Source organism: Balaenoptera borealis, assembly GCF_965194805.1.
Source record: "Balaenoptera borealis genome assembly, chromosome: 18".
NCBI lineage: Eukaryota > Metazoa > Chordata > Mammalia > Artiodactyla > Balaenopteridae > Balaenoptera > Balaenoptera borealis.
The window spans coordinates 65,187,220-65,205,114 of record NC_138877.1 but is presented as its reverse complement, the minus strand read 5'-3'; the positions used below and the strand labels follow the sequence as shown (position 1 = coordinate 65,205,114).

The window sequence follows — 17,895 nt, the reverse complement described above, 5'->3', positions numbered from 1 at the left end:
TCTGTAGAGGTGACCTGAGCCAGTGGCAGGACTGAAATCCAAGAGTGATGTTCTGCCACCCTGTGAACTTGGGTGACTGGCCCCGTCTTGGCTACCACATGAAAGGAGCAGCGTTCTCAGGCTCGACACAGAGCAGAGTGCCTAGGGTGGAGCTCAGCCTCCCCCACCAATTCACCCCCTGCGCTCCCTGGACCTGTGACCTTAGGTGAGCCCTGGACCCAGTCTCCTCATCCATGACGGGGGATAAAAAAGGACCGTGATGAGGATTAAGTGCAATCATACATGCGAGAAGTATGTAAAATAAATTATAAAGAACTACACAAATGTAACTTAACACTAATCTTGTTTAAAGTAGGTGCAGGATTACTAGACCAGGAATCACAAGATTTCTAATTCTATGACCTATCCCTGCTTTTGTATTTATATTACAGTTGATTTAAAACATATACTGAAAGAACAGATTTCAAATTGTGTATCTGCTGCAAGCTAGCTTAACACTAGTTATATATAGAAGACCACCTTCCTTCTAAGGGGGCCTTAGTTTCCTCACCTGTAAAATGAGGATGTTGAACCCTATTATCTTATGAGACTTTTTAAATGAAGACTTTGACACATAGGTGGGGACATCTCTCTTTGATGTGAAATGCCTAAGGTCAAAAGACCAAAAGGGTTTGGGAGATTCCTGGCCATTTTGTGACTAGGTTATACAGGGAATCTCAAATTATTTTCAGATCTTCAGAAGGAAGGTCTCACTCTAGTAAATGAAAGTGCTCTGTGAATTTCAGGCATAAAAAAATATAGGGCTCCAAGGGCAGCTTCTGTACGTTTGCATACAATATAAGTACTTATGAAAAGTTCAGAACACACACTTCATCATCCCTAAACCTAGATATGAACTCCAACTCTGCCCGTTCTCCAGCCAGCTCTGTGACCCTGGGCCATTTCCTACTCTATGAACAGTGGAAGGTACTGCTCTTCATTTCTAAGGAGGAGGAATGAGATGAAACAGTGACAGAGGGAACTTAGGCTACATTTTAGATAAACCTTTCTAAAGAAGTACTTAGATACTGGGACATGTTTTCTTTAAGTGATAGATTAAATATTATACAAGTAATTTTATGCAGAAATGCAGAAAAGTATAAATGAGGAAAAATGCACCCATAATTTAATGCCCAGAGATAAAGTTTTGATGGGAAGACTTATCATATACAGTCAGAAACCTCTTCCCACGTGAGCCACGCATCTCAGTGGGCAAGAAGACCAGACCTCCCCTCCCTCCCTCCCTCCATCCTTCCATCAACCCCACTCCCACCTTGTTCCAGAAAGAATTACAGGCAGCTGCATGACAATGGCTAACCCTTAAACCAGACCTCAGTTATCACATCTGTAGGAGATACTACCACCTGACCATTGTTAGAAAGGTACGTGACCCAAATGTTACTCATCAAGCACCTTTCTCACGCCATGTACAGTGCTTAGTGCTTTCACACATCTCATCTCTGTGAAAATACTTTGTAAACCTTCAAGCACCATTCAGACTACAGTGTTAGGGTACTGTGAATTCTTGATTTGTCCTGATGACAATTTCATCTTCTAGAAGGTAGAGGAAGCATAAGGGGGCAACTGGACCTAATTCTAAACAACAAATAGTTAGGGAGAAAGTGACAGTATCATGTAGGAGTTTTCTTTACTCCTAGAAAGTTAGAAAACAGAAGTGACCTACACCTTTCCCTGGTAGATCTCCCTAGGCCAGAAACATTCCAGATGTTTTTCCCCTCAAACTTCCTGGATGTTCCTTGACAGCACTCGTATCACAATGTGCTGAGCACCAATCAGAATGTAATGTAGAGGGTCTGCAAAATGAGAGTGTTCTGTGCTCTATGGGAATCTGAACCCATGAAGTCCAAACATGTGGAAAGTCCAATCCAAAATCTCTCAGGCACACGTGCATGTGCACATCCTGCACCCCACCCTCACCGCTTCTGCAGATGCTCAGCAGACCCACCTTCAACTTGCAGTGTGTTGTTAAGACCCAGTCATGAAGCTTTGTCTCTGGAGGCTTATAATTGAAAAGAGCACAGAGTGCTTATCACCAGACCCCTGGTGGAGATCGTGTGAAGAGTAAATCCTGGAGACGAACTTTAATCACAACTCCCTGCGGCAGGCTTACCTGTTCTCCCGTTTCAATGAGGGCAGCAGCCTCGTCCTTGACCAGTTGTTGCACCATCTTGTAAAACAGGCCGTCTCTATCTTGCAGCAAATCATATGGCTTATCGTATTCTTCCAGTCTCCCTGAATCTAAAACCTGTTGATCAGCAGAAAAAAAACCCATTGCACACAATGTTTCACAATAAAGTATTATAACTCAGACAATATTTTGTAAAGGAACAGAAGGGGAAGAATAGAGAAAATCTGTTTGGGTGGTAGGCCTGGCTGGTGTTTTAATGGTTTGATTAACTTGTTTTACTAGGCAGATAAAGGCCTAACCTGACCTTTTATTACTATAATGTTATAGGAAAGGAAGAAAAATGAGTTTTAGACTATGATTTCTTTAAATTAATTTTTATTGGAGTACAGTTGCTTTACAATGTTGTGTTAGCTTCCACTGCATAGCAAAATGAATCAGCCATACATATACATATATCCCCTCCCTTTTGGATTTCCCCCCCATTTAGGTCACCCCAGTGCATCAAGTAGAGCACTCAGCAGTCTGGCATTTCATATTCTGCCAAGGGCATTTGGGGTGGTTATCATTAGTTAGTGCTTTTACCTCTCAGACTCTTGAGCTTTAAGGGCTATTTATACAGAAACACAGAGTTGGGAAATTTCTTGATTTAAGAAAATCAAACTCTATCTAAAGTCAGGTTGATGTCATACAAACCAGATGGAGGTGACCTGACAGCAAATTAACTGTTAAGTTGGTTTGATAGAATCTCAGTAGTATTTGGGAAAAAAGTAAATGCCTCCAGAATTTCTTTAGGGTTGTGAACTAAGAAATTGCCTGTCATATCAGTGAACAAAGGATGTTGCAGCCATCAAGCCACCACATTACAGCTGCCCTGACAATAAGCCCTGAGGGAACTCAGGATGGAACCAGAATGTGTGCAGCCACCCCCAACAGTGCACCCTGAGGAGACTCAGGATGAGAAAAACACAGGATACTGGCCTCAGATAGCTGAGGTGCACATCAAAGGAATGATTTCAATGAGCCCAGACTTTGCATCTTCCCATGTATAGAAAAGCACTAAATTCATTAACTTGGGATGTCTGGTTTTCTTTGATTAACAGTAATCTTTTAATGTTCTGACTACCTGGTCTTTTGTTGCAAAAACTCTTACATATCCTGGCTCATCCCCTTGCCTCTTCAGAACCATTTCTCACTGTTATGAGATGCTTTGTCCCTAAGCCTTCACAATGTCCACCACATAAAATGTAACTCTCAACTTCCAGGTTGTGCTTTTTTTTTCTTTTTCAGTCGACAGGGTCCTGGATTATGTTAGTTGCTAAGAGGGGCAGAATCCCTTGTCTGAGAGGTTAAGATGCTTCGTCAACTTGGCTTTGATTGTAGTTTATTATTCTGAGAGTGAAAGGCTGGCAAAAAGAGCTGCTACATAAGCAGCATTAGCAGAATTTCTCTGCACAGACGAAATCCCTAGAACTCCAATTTTTTCTTTGACTAAGACTAAAGAAGCAAGTAAGAAATTGAGCTTCAAATTCTAATGCTCACAGCCTGCACAGTGCCCAGGGACAGCCCAACTTGAACTGCCGAGGATCTGAATCTTTTTTCACAAGTTATCTTTCTTTGCTTCTTTTTCTTTCTCTCTTCAGCTGTCTGCCATTCAGCCCTTTTGTGCACATTGATATGTCCCTAGTTGAAAATTAAAAGGGAGAGGAAGGGGGTCTTAACTCTGCCTTTCTACTTATTAGTGGCTTTGCATAATGGTTTTAGAGGGGAAAAAAGAATCTGAAACAATTGGCCCAAATGACATAGCTATAAAGATAGTTCTGATGTTAAGTGGTACTTAGTTCTTCATGTAGAGTAACTGTATCTTAAGAGAATATGCAGCAACTCTGAACAGGACACAGGTTGTTCTTCCATATCTAGTACTGCAGTTAATTCCATCCCATGTCATTTAATTGGAAACATTTATTAAGTCTCCTAAGGGCAGAAAAGTGGTCAAGATGGTGGAGTAGGGGGATGCAGAGTTCACATCTCCCCACAACTAGGGCACCTACCAGACTCTGGGGATGGGAGCAACCCTTGAACGACTGGCCTACAAACTCCAGTGCTGGAAGCCTCAAGCCAAACAACCAGTAAGACAGGAAGATAGACCCACCCATCAAAAAAAAAAAAAAGATGACAAAAAAATATGTTACAGATGAAGGAGCAAGGTAAAAACCTATAAGACCAAATAAATGAAGAGGAAATAGGCAACCTACCTGAAAAAGAATTCAGTGATGATAGTAAAGATGATCCAAAATCTTGGAAATAAAATGGAGAAAATACAAGAAACGTTTAACAAGGACCTAGAAGAACTGAAGAGCAAACAAACAATGATGAACAACACAATAAATGAAATTTAAAATTCTCTAGAAGGAATCAATAGCAGAATAAATGAGGCAGAAGAATGGATAAGTGACCTGGAAAATAAAATAGTGGAAACAACTACCGCAGAGCAGAATAAAGAAAAAAGAATGAAAACAGTTGAAGACAATCTCAGAGACCTCTGGGACAACACTTAACACACCAACATTTGAATTATAGGGGTCCCAGAAGAAGAAGAGAAAAAGAGAGGGTCTCAGAAAATATTCGAAGAGATTATAGTCGAAAACGTCCCTAACATGGGAAAGGAAAGAGCCACCCAGGAATCTCAGAGTCCCATACAGGATAAACTCTAGGAGAAACACACCAAGATGCATATTAATCAAACAAACAAAAATTAAATTCAAAGAAAAAATACTAAAAGCATCAAGGGAAGAGCAAAAATAACATACAAGGGAATCCCCATAAGGTTATCAGCTTATTTTTCAGCAGGAACTCTGCAGCCAGAAGGGAGTGGCAGGATATACTTAAAGTGATGAAAGAGAAAAACCTACAACCAAGATTACTCTACCCAGCAAGGATCTCATTCAGATTCGACCAAGAAATCAAAAGCTTTACAGACAAGCAAAAGCTAAGACAATTCAGCACCACCAAACCAGCTTTACAACAAATGCTAAAGGAACTCCTCTAGGCGGGAAACACAAGAGAAGAAAAAGACCCCCCCCACACACACACAAAAAAAACCACAAAAAACTAAAATAATTATGAAAATGGCTACAGGAACATACATATCGATAATTACCTTAAATGTAAATGGATTAAATGCCTCAACCAAAAGACACAGACTGGCTGAATGGATACAAAAACAAGGCCCATATATGTGCTGTCTACAAGAGACCCACTTCAGACCTAGGGACACATACAGACTGAAAGTGAGGGGATGGAAAAAAATACTCCATGCACATGGAAATCAAAAGAAAGCTGGAGTAGCGACACTCATATCAGATAAAATAGACTTTAAAATAAAGACTGTTACAAGAGACAAGGAGGGACACTACATAATGATCAAGGGATCAATCAAAGAAGAAGATGTAACAACTGTAAATATGCACCCAACATGGGAGCACCTCGATACATAAGGGAAATGCTAACAACCATAAAAGGGGAAATCAACAGTAACACAATGATAGTAAGGGACTTTAACACCTCACTTATATCAATGGACAGATCATCCAAACAGAAAATAAATAAGGAAATACAAGGTTTAAATGACACAATAGACCAGATAGATTTAATTGATATTTATAGGACATTCCACTCAAAAGTGGCAGCATACACTTTCTTCTCAAGTGCACATGGAACATTTTCCAGGATAGATGACATCTTGGGTCACAAATCAAGCCTCAGAAAATTTAAGAAAACTGAAATCGTATCAAGCATCTTTTGCGACCACAACGCTATAAGATTAGAAATGAATTACAGGGAAAAAAAACTAAAAAAACACAAATACATGGAGGCTAAACTGTGTGGTACTAAAAAACAAAGAGATCACTGAAGAAATCAAAGAGAAAAAAAAAAAATAGAAACAAATGACAATGAAAACACAATGACCCAAAACCTATGGGATGCCACAAAAGCAGGTCTAAGAGGGACGTTTATAGCAATTCAATCTCACCTCAAGAAACAAGAAAAATGTGAAATAAACCTAACCTTACACGTAAAGCAACTAGAAAAAGAAGAACAAACAAAACCCAAAGTCAGTAGAAGGAAAGAAATCATAAAGATCAGAGCAGAAATAAATGAAAAAGAAATGAAGGAAACAATAGCAAAGATCAATAAAACTAAGAGCTGGTTCTTTGAGAAGATAAACAAAACTGATAAACCTTTAGCCAGACTCATCAAGAAAGAAAGGGAGAGGGCACATCAATAAAATTAGAAATGAAAAAGGAGAAATTGCAACTGACACCTCAGAAATACAAAGGATCATAAGAGACTACTACGAGCAACTATATGCCAACCTAGAAGGAATGGACAAATTCTTGCAAAGGTACAATTTTCCAGGACTGAACCAGGAATAATTAGAAAATATAAACAGACCTATCACAAGTAATGAAATTGAAACTGTAATTAAAAATCTTCCAACAAACAAAAGTCCAGGACCGGACAGCTTCACAGGCAAATTCTATCAAACATTTAGAAAGAGCTAACACCTATCCTGCGCAAACTCTTCCAAAAAATGGCAGAGGGAGGAACACGCCCAAATTCGTTCTATGAGGCCACCATCACCCTGATACCAAAACCAGATGAAGATATCACAGAAAAAAGAAAATTACAGACCAATATCCCTGATGAACATAGATGCAAAAATCCTCAACAAAATACCAGCAAACAGAATCCAACAACACATTAAAAGGATCATACACCATGATCAAGTGGGATTTATCCCAGGGATGCAAGGATTCTTTAATATATGCAAATCAATGTGCTACACCATATTAACAAATTAAGGAATAAAAAACAAGATCATCTTGACAGATGCAGAAAAAGCTTTTGACAAAATTCAACACCCATTTATGAAAAAAACTCTCCAGAACATGGGCATAGAGGGAACCTACTTCAACATAATAAAGGCCATATATGACAAACCCACAGCAAACATCATTCTCAATGGTGAAAAAATGAAAGCATTTCCACTAAGATCAGGAAGAAGACAGGGATGTCCACTCTCGCCACTCTTACTCAACATAGTTTTGGAAGTCCTAGCCATGGCAATCAAAGAAAAAGAAAAGGAACAAATTGGAAAAGAAGAAGTAAAACTGTCACTGTTTGCAGATGACATGATACTATACACAGAAAATCCTAAAGATGTCACCAGAAAGATACTAGGACTAATCAATGAATTTGGTAAGGCTGAAGCATACAAAATTAATGCATAGAAATCTCTTGCATTCCTATACACTAACAACGAAAGATCAGAAAGAGAAGTTAAGGAAACAATCCCATTCACCATCACAACAAAAAGAATAAAATACCTAGGAAGAGACCTACCTAAGGAGGCAAAAGACCTGTACTGAGAAAACTATAAAACACTGATGAAAGAAATCAAACATGACAGAAGCAGATGGAGAAATATACCATGTTCTTGGATTAGAAGAATCAGTGTTGTGAAAATGACTATACTACCCAAAGCAATCTACAGATTCAATGCAATCCCTATCAAATTACCAATGGCATTCTTCACAGAATTAGAACAAAAAATTTTACAATTTGTATGGAAACACAAAAGACCCCGAATAGCCAAAGCAATCTTGAGAAAGAAAACCAGAGCTGGAACAATCAGGCTCCCTGACTTCAGACTATACTACAAAGCTACAGTAATCAAGATATCATGGTACTTGTACAAAATCAGAAATATAGATCAATGGTACAGGCTAGAAAGCCCAGAGATAAACCCATGCACATATGGTCACCTTATCTTTGATAAAGGAGGCAAGAATATACAATGGAGAAAAGACAGCCTCTTCAATAAGTGGTGCTGGGAAAATTAGACAGATACATGTAAAAGTATGAAATTAGAACACTCCCTGACACCATACACAAAAATAAACTCACTGTATGCTAACACATATATATGGAATCTAAAAAAAAAAAAAAAAAGTTATGAAGAACCTAGGGGCAGGATGGGAATAAGGACGCAGACCTACTAGAGAATGGACTTGAGGACATGGGGAGGGGGAAGGGTAAGCTGGGACAAAGTGAGAGAGTGGCATGGACATATATACACTACCAAATGTAAAATAGATAGCTAGTGGGAAGCAGCCTCATAGCACAGGGAGATCAGCTCGGTGCTTTGTGACCACCTAGAGGGGTGGGATAGGGAGGGTGGGAGGGAGACGCAAGAGGGAAGAGATGGGGATATATGTATATGTACAGCTGATTCACTTTGTTATACAGCAGAAACTAACACACCATTGTAGAGCAATTATACTCCAATAAAGATGTTAAAAAAAAAAATACAGGCCCAATCCCTGAGAGTATGGTTTGATATTCTGGATTGGGTTTCTGGAATCTGTCATTACTTTAAAAAGAAAAAACAAAGCTTTCAGAACAGACAATCACTTGCTTTCCACAAAGGAAAGAGGTACAGGCTTCCCTCGGAGATAATGCAGGTTCAGTTCCAGAACACCAGAATGAAGTGAGTATCGCAATAAAGTGAGTCACATGAATTTCCTGATTTCCCAGGGCATATAGAAGTTATGTTTACACTATACTGCAGCCTATCAAGTGTGCAATAGCATTATGTTTGGAAAAACACAATGTACAGACCTTAATTTAAAAATAATTTATTGCTAAAAAATACTAACCATCATCAGAGTCTTTAGCAAGTCATAGTAGTAACAGCAAAGATCACAGATCACCATAACAGATGTAGTGATGGTGAAAAAGTTTGAAATACTGTGACAATTACCAAAATGTGACAAAGACACGGAGTGAGCAATATTGTTGGAAAAATGGCACTGATAGACTTGCTCCACACAGAGATGTGACAAACCTTCAATTTGTAAAAAAAGAAAAAAAAAAAAAAACCCAGTATCTGTGTAGTGCAATAGAAAAAGGTATGCCTTTATTTCTAAAGCAAGCAAGAAAAAAAATTGCCTCAAAAATCAAAGTTTTGAGAAAGAACATTATTGGTGTTTTTGTTGAATTGAAAGCCAACTGATAATCAGAAGCTCTAGAACAAAATACAAGGTTTACATCTGGGGTGGATGGAGCACAGAAGACAATTCCCCAGCTCTGAAGCTAGGGGATGAATGTCTCTTGGGTCCTCTGAGGTCTAATCCTGCCATTCCTACCAAAGGAGTCAGCGACCGCAACCAGCTCGGACCAGGATATAAACAAGTGGCCAAGTTTACATCTCCTGGTGGGACCTCCCCGTGTTATCATTGATGAAATCTTGGCCAGGGAGCCCTAAACCGAAGGTCTCCCAACACAGGAATGGGAAGGGCAGCTCCACAGTGAAGGACAAGGTCCACCATGAAAAACGTCGGTCATCGCAAAGGTGACAGGCTCCAAAGAGAACCCTTGCATTTCCCTTCTCCCTCCGTCTTCACCATTCACCCAGATGGTCAGTCTCAACACCCAGAAACCAGTATCAGCTCCTCTCTCTTCCCTCAGATCCCACGTTCGATCCATCACACAGTCCACTTGGTTCCACTTTGTAATCCACCCCAAATCCAACCATCTCACCATTTCCACTGCTAGCACCTTAGTCTAAGCCACCAACAGTCGAGAAAGGGCACAACTGTAAGAGAGAGTGAACACTGCATTTGGAGAACTGAAAGACCATCAATGTGGTTTTACCTGTAAAGGAAAGACGGAGAGCAGAGAAGGACAAAACTAGAAAGGTGGGGAGGGGCCAAGATGTAAACTGCTTTGTAAAACCATGTTAAAGGTTTGTTCAAAGACACTGACCAAGAGAGAAAAATCTGAGGTTGTAGAAATTTACCAGAAGATACTGGTAAGTAAAGCATTAAACAAATGGACATATTTTGATAATGGCAACAAAGTTGATTGATTCACATCTATGGACGTTCACACCTGTGGATCAAGTGCTGATGGATAAGACTTAGGACTGAAGAGCTGACACGTCTGCCAAATTTTGTCCTCCCTTACTGTTTCCCTAACCGATCATACATTGCAAGGTGACTGCGATACCAAAAAACAAAAATAAAACTCCAGGGTACATTTAGGAGAAAAGAATTTATTTGAATGGACCCCTAACTGAGCTAGAGATCAAGCCATCTTTCTGCTGCTGCCTCTAAAGCCTGACAAGGGGCTTGAAACAGGTAGATTTCACAGCATCATTCGTTTATTGTGGAAGAAGGACACTTTTGGGGATAGTCTGAGAAATACAATGCTGCAATGCTGAGAGGTAAGAACAAGAAAGTGACAGGTAAAAAGTAGAACTAAAATGTTACTTTTCCAATTAGCATTCAAGACCACAAAATGAGAGGGACTTCCCTGATGGCGCACAGTGGTTAAGACTTCGTGCTCCCAATGCAGGGGGCCCGGATTCGATCCCTGGTCAGGGAACTAGATCCCACATGCATGCTGCAACTAAGAGTCTGCATGCCACAACTAAGGAGCCTGCCTGCCGCAACTAAGGAGTCGGCGAGCCGCAACTGAGGAGCCCGTGAGCCACAACTAAGGAGCCCGCCTGCCACAACTAAGACCTGGTGCAACCAAGTAAATAAATATTAAAAAAAAAAAAAAAAAGGAACACAAAATGAGGGACTAAGGATGCCTGATGCTAAACGTTTCTGGAATCTAAGAGTCACTGTCCTACAACCTTGGAATGTTACCTGATCCCTCATGAAAGTCTGCAGGAGAGGCCTGCTTCCTACTGTGATGTTCTAGTCCAGATGACCAGACACAATGCTTGGAGCCTAGAGCATCCCTTTGGTTGGGGATGCCCCACTCCTGTCGTCTGCCTCCCCAGAGCTCACTCCTGTGCACGTCCAGCTCAGGGGAGTGAGGCTAAAGGCACTGCTTCAGTGCTGACAGTCCGCTATCTACTCAGCGCCCCCACTGATGATCCCGTCTGACAGTGAATGTGAAGTAGGATGGGAGGTGATATTCCAGAAACTGCCTATGAAGTCAAGAGAGATAGTACCATTATCATTAAACATAAGGAAGTCTGGGTATTACTGATTATTACCTGTTTTTTATGGACCATCAAATTCACTGGTTAACTGCACCTGTTGCCTCTTATGCATCATATGCAGGCGTTCTTTACCTATTTCATTACTAATCAGCATCACTGGACACTGTGGTGTCTCCTGACAACAGTTACCATCCATAAGATGAGTGAAATCAGCTCACTGTCACAGGCTACAGGTTAACCTTAAAATACCCTGCATTCCTTGAGATTATATGCAGCCAAAGGTTTTTCCTTTGAGGGATGATTCCCTTATCATTTTATAAAGCCACACCCTAACATTTATTGAAACTCAGCAGGGAAAGAACAAAGAAAGAGAGACGATGAAAATGAGAGAGAAAAGCAATAGAGGGAGGAAGGAAGGAAATAAAGCTAAGGAAGGAAATATTAAATTACTAAGGAAGAAAAAGCCAATCAAACCTGGAAGGAAGATACTAGACAGATATCCAGAGGCCCAAGCTTTGTGTGCAAAGTCCAGATTTACTGTGTGAGACTTACTAGTTGTTTGTATGCAGTATCTCAGCCCCTGATCCACTTTTCTTTCTGTACTCTCATCTGTGATGCAAAGGCTGGGTCTCTGCAAATCACATTTCAGAAGACCTTTGGCCAGCTGGCCTTTGTTCGGTTTTGTCAGTAGGGGGCACTAGAGGGAGACTGAAGGTGGGAATCAGAGCTAATGGTCTAGCTGGTTTCTGCTGCTCCTGCAGCAGCATCTCAGCAGTGGGACCTGACTCCAGCTCCCAGCTTCTATTAGCACATGGAGAACTAGCCTCATTGTGCTCCCTCACAAATACGGCCAGCAACTAGGCAGTGACTTCTCCTTGGAGGTCTGAGCACTGACTCTTTAGAGCCTCTCTTCTGAGTTCTTAGTTCTGGAGATCTGTCCTAGGACACAGTAGCTGCTTCCTAAAATTAGTACCCCAGTGTTTCATTTTTCTAGCCCTCCAATTCCTGTGTAACAAATTTCCTATATTAAATCCTTTCTGTTGAAATAGTTTGTTTTTCTCACTAGGCCCTTTCTTCTCATGGACTCCCCTCTGACAGCAACAGCTGAGAAATTCTGCAACCTTAGCCAACCTCGTGGCAGTCTAAATGAAAGGCTAATTTTTTGATTAAGGGAATCCAAAAATGCTGAAACAATTGTGACACAGCCAAGATGACCATCTTCTACCTCTCTGAAATATGAAGCCATAACTTGGGTTTGGAATATTTTCATGGTTGGCCATCTTAAAAAAATGACAATTTAATAAACTTTTAACTCATTATTGACCAGAGACATATAATATGTCTTTTGTTACCTGAATATTATTGACCAGAGACATTTCAGTATTCACTTACATAACAAATCGCTGGCCACAGGCATTAGTTTCTGCAAAAATCCCCCAGTCAATAATGTGTTAATATGAAAATATGAAATTACTGGATATATTATTTAATAGCACATTCTGAAAGTATAGTTAAGTACTTGAGTTATTGTCAGGAATGAGAGGAGAAACTAAGAGAAAATTAAATTATTGGAGGTTCCTTCCTATCAAGTTTTACAAGGAAGGATGTGTTGAAAAATTGAACATAAATGGAAACAACTGAAATTCCACAGGTGAAGGTCTTACCATTATCCTGTCACTGTCAATAATGGTGGGCAGTCTGTTTGTGATTGTTAGCACAGTGCACTGAACAAATTTCTCATGGATTTTTTTTGTATTAACTCATCAGTTCTGGAAACAAAGAAGTTGAATTTAGTTCAGTAAAGACAGAAATAGCAGACTTAAGACTTTAAAAAAAATCACATATTTTTATAATGTTTTAAAAAATCAATACTTTAAGACATAATCTTGTTCCTAAAAAACTAAGTATAAAAAGTCTTGGAAATTTACTATTTTTCATAAAACAATGGAAAATAGTCTTCCCTCAAAATTGCTTGAAAGTATCAGGAGCTGGATTTAGGAATCTAGCTCTCACAGGATACCTAATAACAACATTAACACTATATAACATGTTTTGGTTTCTTCTTTTGTTTTCTGGAATTAATGTTAACAAGAGATATCTTTCGGGCAAAGAGAACACTTAGAAACATTTCTCAGCATCACTAAATGTTTTCCATTTACAACATTTAAATTTTGGATACCAGGTTTCATGGACCTCAGCTCCATACCTTGGGTCCACATTTGATGTGGCTTTGTCAATAATCAATATCTGATTTTTCCTGAGAATAGCCCTAGCAAGACACACCAGTTGTCTCTGTCCAGCACTGAAGTTCGATCCTGATTCTGCTAATTCAGTATCCATTTTACCGGGAACACCTTTGATGGCTTCTTTAAATTGTACCTGTGGATACAGAAAGAACATTTTCCTAAACAAACTGCTACTGAAGTAGACAATCCTCTTAGACATTTAAAAAATAAATATAAATATATAAATAAACTGAACTTATAAGGCACCGTATTTCTATCATCTTAAACATTTTCAAAGTAACCTACTGCATGTACTGTATCTACCAACCAGGTGCCAACGCCCCTCACAGAAAGTTAACACAGATGTCAGATGGTTTCCACATTTTATGGAACCTTCTTACTTTTCAAAAAGAAAGGCTGGTGTGGGCTGGAAAGAGAGAGTGAAATGCAATCAGCAGATGGGGAAGAGCTTTTAGTAGAGCAGAGCCAGCAGTAAATGAAGTAAAAGGAAAGCCTGCTCACCTGAATACAAGGCCCAGAGAAATGGAAATGTGACCTGTCGCCAAAGCCAGGACTGAATCACGTGGTTCCTGATGCACAGGCCGCTGATACCCAGATTTCTCTATCTTGGTTTTCAGTATGATGAGACATACTTGTGTCCTAACAGAGGATCAACGTATCAACGTAGAACATAACATAACTGGGTGATTTCTTCACAGTTTTGACATGACATAGCACTCTCAATTGTAAATTCCAGTATCTAAGCTGTTTTGTTTTTGTTTTTTAACAGAAGCAACACATCGATGATTCATTTCCAGAGTTTTATCTACTGTGCTCTTTTAACCTTTGAGTGATAAAGTTCTTCATCTTCTTCAGTCATTACTTATGCTATATTTGTAGAGCTGCCCTTGCTTTTTAGGTGCCCTAATTGGCACCAATTTCTGATGAACTTTCTTCAGTTTACAGTCAGCTGGCTATTCTTCAGTATAAGAAAAACATATTTCAGCATATTTTGAAAAGTAACCAAGATGAGACAGGCACCATCATTAGGAATGTCTCCCTTCTGAATGTCCATCTCCACCAAGGGAGAAGGAGGAGACAGAACTAACAGGACCTAAAAAAAATTTTTTAAAAGCATCTTTTTCTTTTAATTGAAGTTCTTAAAGAGGAAAACATAGTGGTGCCCTCTCACTCACTTGCAGGCCAACTCTGTGAGTTTGGGTTCACATGTCCAGTTTGGCATCATTTATTAACCAATGACTGGGGTTTTTAGTTCACTTAAAAACTGACCTCATTTAAAAAAAAAAAAATTGACCTCATTGCTTTAGTGGTACGTCTTAGAGTGAGAAATCATCCCATCATTCTGTTTCTCTGGGAATTATTTCTTTATGACATTTGTATGTTTTTCAGTAAAAGATGTGGTAGGTTTTATTTTAAAAAGTCATAAAGGGGGCTTCCCTGGTGGCGCAGTGGTTGAGAGTCTGCCTGCCAATGCAGGGGACACGGGTTCGAGCCCTGGTCTGGGAAGATCCCACATGCCGCGGAGCAACTGGGCCCGTGAGCCACAACTGCTGAGCCTGCGCGTCTGGAGCCTGTGCTCCGCAACAAGAGAGGCCGCGATAGTGAGGGGCCCGCGCACCGCGATGAAGAGTGGCCCCCGCTTGCCGCAACTGGAGAAGGCCCTCGCACAGAAACGAAGACCCAACACAGCCAAATAAATTAATTAATTAAAAAAAAAAAAGTCATAAACAAACAATTCCTAGAGAAACAGAATGATGGGATGATTTCTCACTCTAAGACATATCAGTAAAGTAACAGGGTTAATTGCAGAAGCAATACATGGAAACCACACACTTCACTTTGTGAAACAAACTCATGTTTATTTCTTTTTACAGAAAGTTCCAAATGTAGTTTAAATAAAGGTAGATCTCAGTGTTGTCTACCACTTCCACCACCTCATCATTTTTAGAATTGAGAGGCTACTAAATTTTATCTAAATTTTGGCTCCTACAGATGAATTAAGTATAAGTTAGGGCCAAGTTCTAAGATAGTTTTTTACAGGATTTGTCTCCCAATTAACATTTCCTCTCTGTCCAAAATTCTAGAGTAATTTTACTACCTGAGACTCTGTTAAGAGAGATCTCGAGCTGGGAAACAAATAGGAAAATAATTTACCAGTACTTCCAGTTTTTTTTTTTTAAGATGTCACAGTTTCACCATTAAATCTGTTCTGTGAGTTCAAGAGCAGTGGATCATCCTTCTTTCTTTGTATTTAATGGGTAACTGCTCTACCCACCTCTTCTCTTCTAGAATTTCGCTGTAGAAAGACTCACAAGCTTAAATGAAATCAGAGGTCCACTGCTTCTCAAGTAGGAGAAGGTGAAGCAATCAGCCTGATCTAGGAAAAGAAAATCCCCACAGTTGCTGGAAAGAGGGGTAGTTTGTAAAGACTCAGTGCCGACATGCCTTCAGAAACCAGAATTCCTGGCAGGAAATTGTCAGGCCTCCAAATCTGCTTGCTCACAGTCAAAGCTCATCTATATATTACAGATTTCAGAGCTTCCCTGGAAGGGTGACACTAAATGACAAACACGCCAATTCAAAACAACAATGTGAACAGTCATTTGGATATGTGTAAAAAAAAAATTTTTTTTTAAAGAAATAAGCCACACTTCTCTGAAATGAGATCAATCAAACATTTAGTACCTATTTATTAAGTGCTTACTTTTTAAAAAGATAAGACTGAGCTAGGTCCTATGAGAAATTAGAAGTCTGTTTATGGTTTAGAAGTCTAGATAGATACAGTTTCTGCCATTAGTAGAATCAATTTGCAAAACTAGGACCAATACACAAAATAATTTGTATCAAAATATACAAACCAACAGCAACTTTAACAAGTCAAAATCCTTTTCACGCAAAGGTGAGGAAATTCAAAGATGTGGGCCAAAGGGAAACATGACACAAATAACAGAAAATCCTCTAGAAATGAACCGATCCATATAAAAACTGAGCAAAAGCTCCAGGGTTCTCTTACCTGCATTCATGCTGCGGCATTAAAAGGACGTGATCGCCAATAAATAACTATCATCACATTCCAATTATATAACTTACCTTTATAGACACTTTCTTATGAAACTTCATAGCATTTTGTTGGTATGATCTCATTTATCTTTCAGTTAATAATGAAAAACTACTATTGTCTCCACTTAGTTGATATTCCCTAAGACCAGAGGAATAAAATGAACATTGCAAGGTAATTAAGGTAACTAATTCTCTAGGTCACTTAGTAGAATTTGAACTCATAACTTCTGGTTTAGTGGTCTACTAAAGGACAAGATAATGTACCTAGTTGCTCTGGGTTCTAGGGAAAAGCTAAAATGAAAGCATGAGGCATTATCTTGTTGGTTTTCAACACCATTAATATACATGTTTTAATTTACACATGTACCCATGTCATCAATGTTCTCCTTGGAGCTAAATAAAGTCAGTTAAACTGATAAACTCCCCTTAATTACCTGCGCTGCTATAAATGTACACACACATATACTGATGCTAACAAGTTAATTACATTTAATAAATTACCTCTTCTAAGGCATTCCACAGTTCCTCATCCGTATGCTCATTAAAGGGATCCAGATTTTTCCTCATTGTTCCAGTGAATAAAACTGGTTCCTAAATACCCCAAAATAGAGAATGTTATTACCTTAAACTCTTTTCATCATGTTTGAATGCTTACAGAACAGAATTAAAATACAAAACAAACCACCAAAATTCCCTATAATCATTAATAAGGTTGCAAATGCTTTTTTACAAAATAGTATCTCCAAATTAATTTTCCACTGTACAAAGTATGCTCCAAAATATCTTCTGGATGATTGAACACTAACAAGAAAGTGTGGAAATGTGTCATCTTAAGAAGAAGTTGAAGAAGAGAAAGGAAGATTTGATTTTTAAAAAATACCTTCCTGGTAATATCTGCTCAGAAAAAAAATGAGGATATACTAATTTGAGGAACTTTACATCAAGAGAGCTAGATAAATTGATTGTCAATCCTGGTGTGATACTGGGAAATACCAACAGCATGATTAGTTGAGGTTTGTGCCTCAAAGCAAAATTGTTAAATTTTTGCACATTGGCACTGAAGAATGAACTAGGATATTTTCTCCATTGGTACAACAGCCTTCTGGGATGGGGAATCTCTCCACATGTGTGACATCTCCATATGTTCAAAGAGAATGTCAACTACTGGGGCCCGTGGCACCTCTGTTCATGAAGAGACTGCCTCTGATTCTGCATCAGCTGATGCCCACGTTATCTCACCTGTGCATCAAGATTACAGGCCTCACAGAACATCATTACAAACTGCAAGGGCAGGATAACCTGAAACCCATTGTGACATGAGCCATAATAAAATTGTTTTAATTTAAAAAGCTCTTCCTGGGGCTTCCCTGGTGGCGCAGTGG

General features: G+C 39.3%; 1 protein-coding gene across 1 annotated transcript in view; it reads right to left on the bottom strand.

Annotated features, from left to right (window-relative positions):
- The window catches only part of LOC309615811 (ATP-binding cassette sub-family C member 4-like), a 204,891-nt gene that overhangs the window by 23,481 nt on the left and 163,515 nt on the right, over window positions 1-17,895 (bottom strand). The window contains 5 exon segments of the mRNA XM_082365781.1: window positions 2,171-2,305; window positions 12,872-12,951; window positions 12,954-12,976; window positions 13,414-13,586; window positions 17,015-17,104. Of these exon segments, the coding sequence (XP_082221907.1) occupies window positions 2,171-2,305; window positions 12,872-12,951; window positions 12,954-12,976; window positions 13,414-13,586; window positions 17,015-17,104 (501 nt within the window).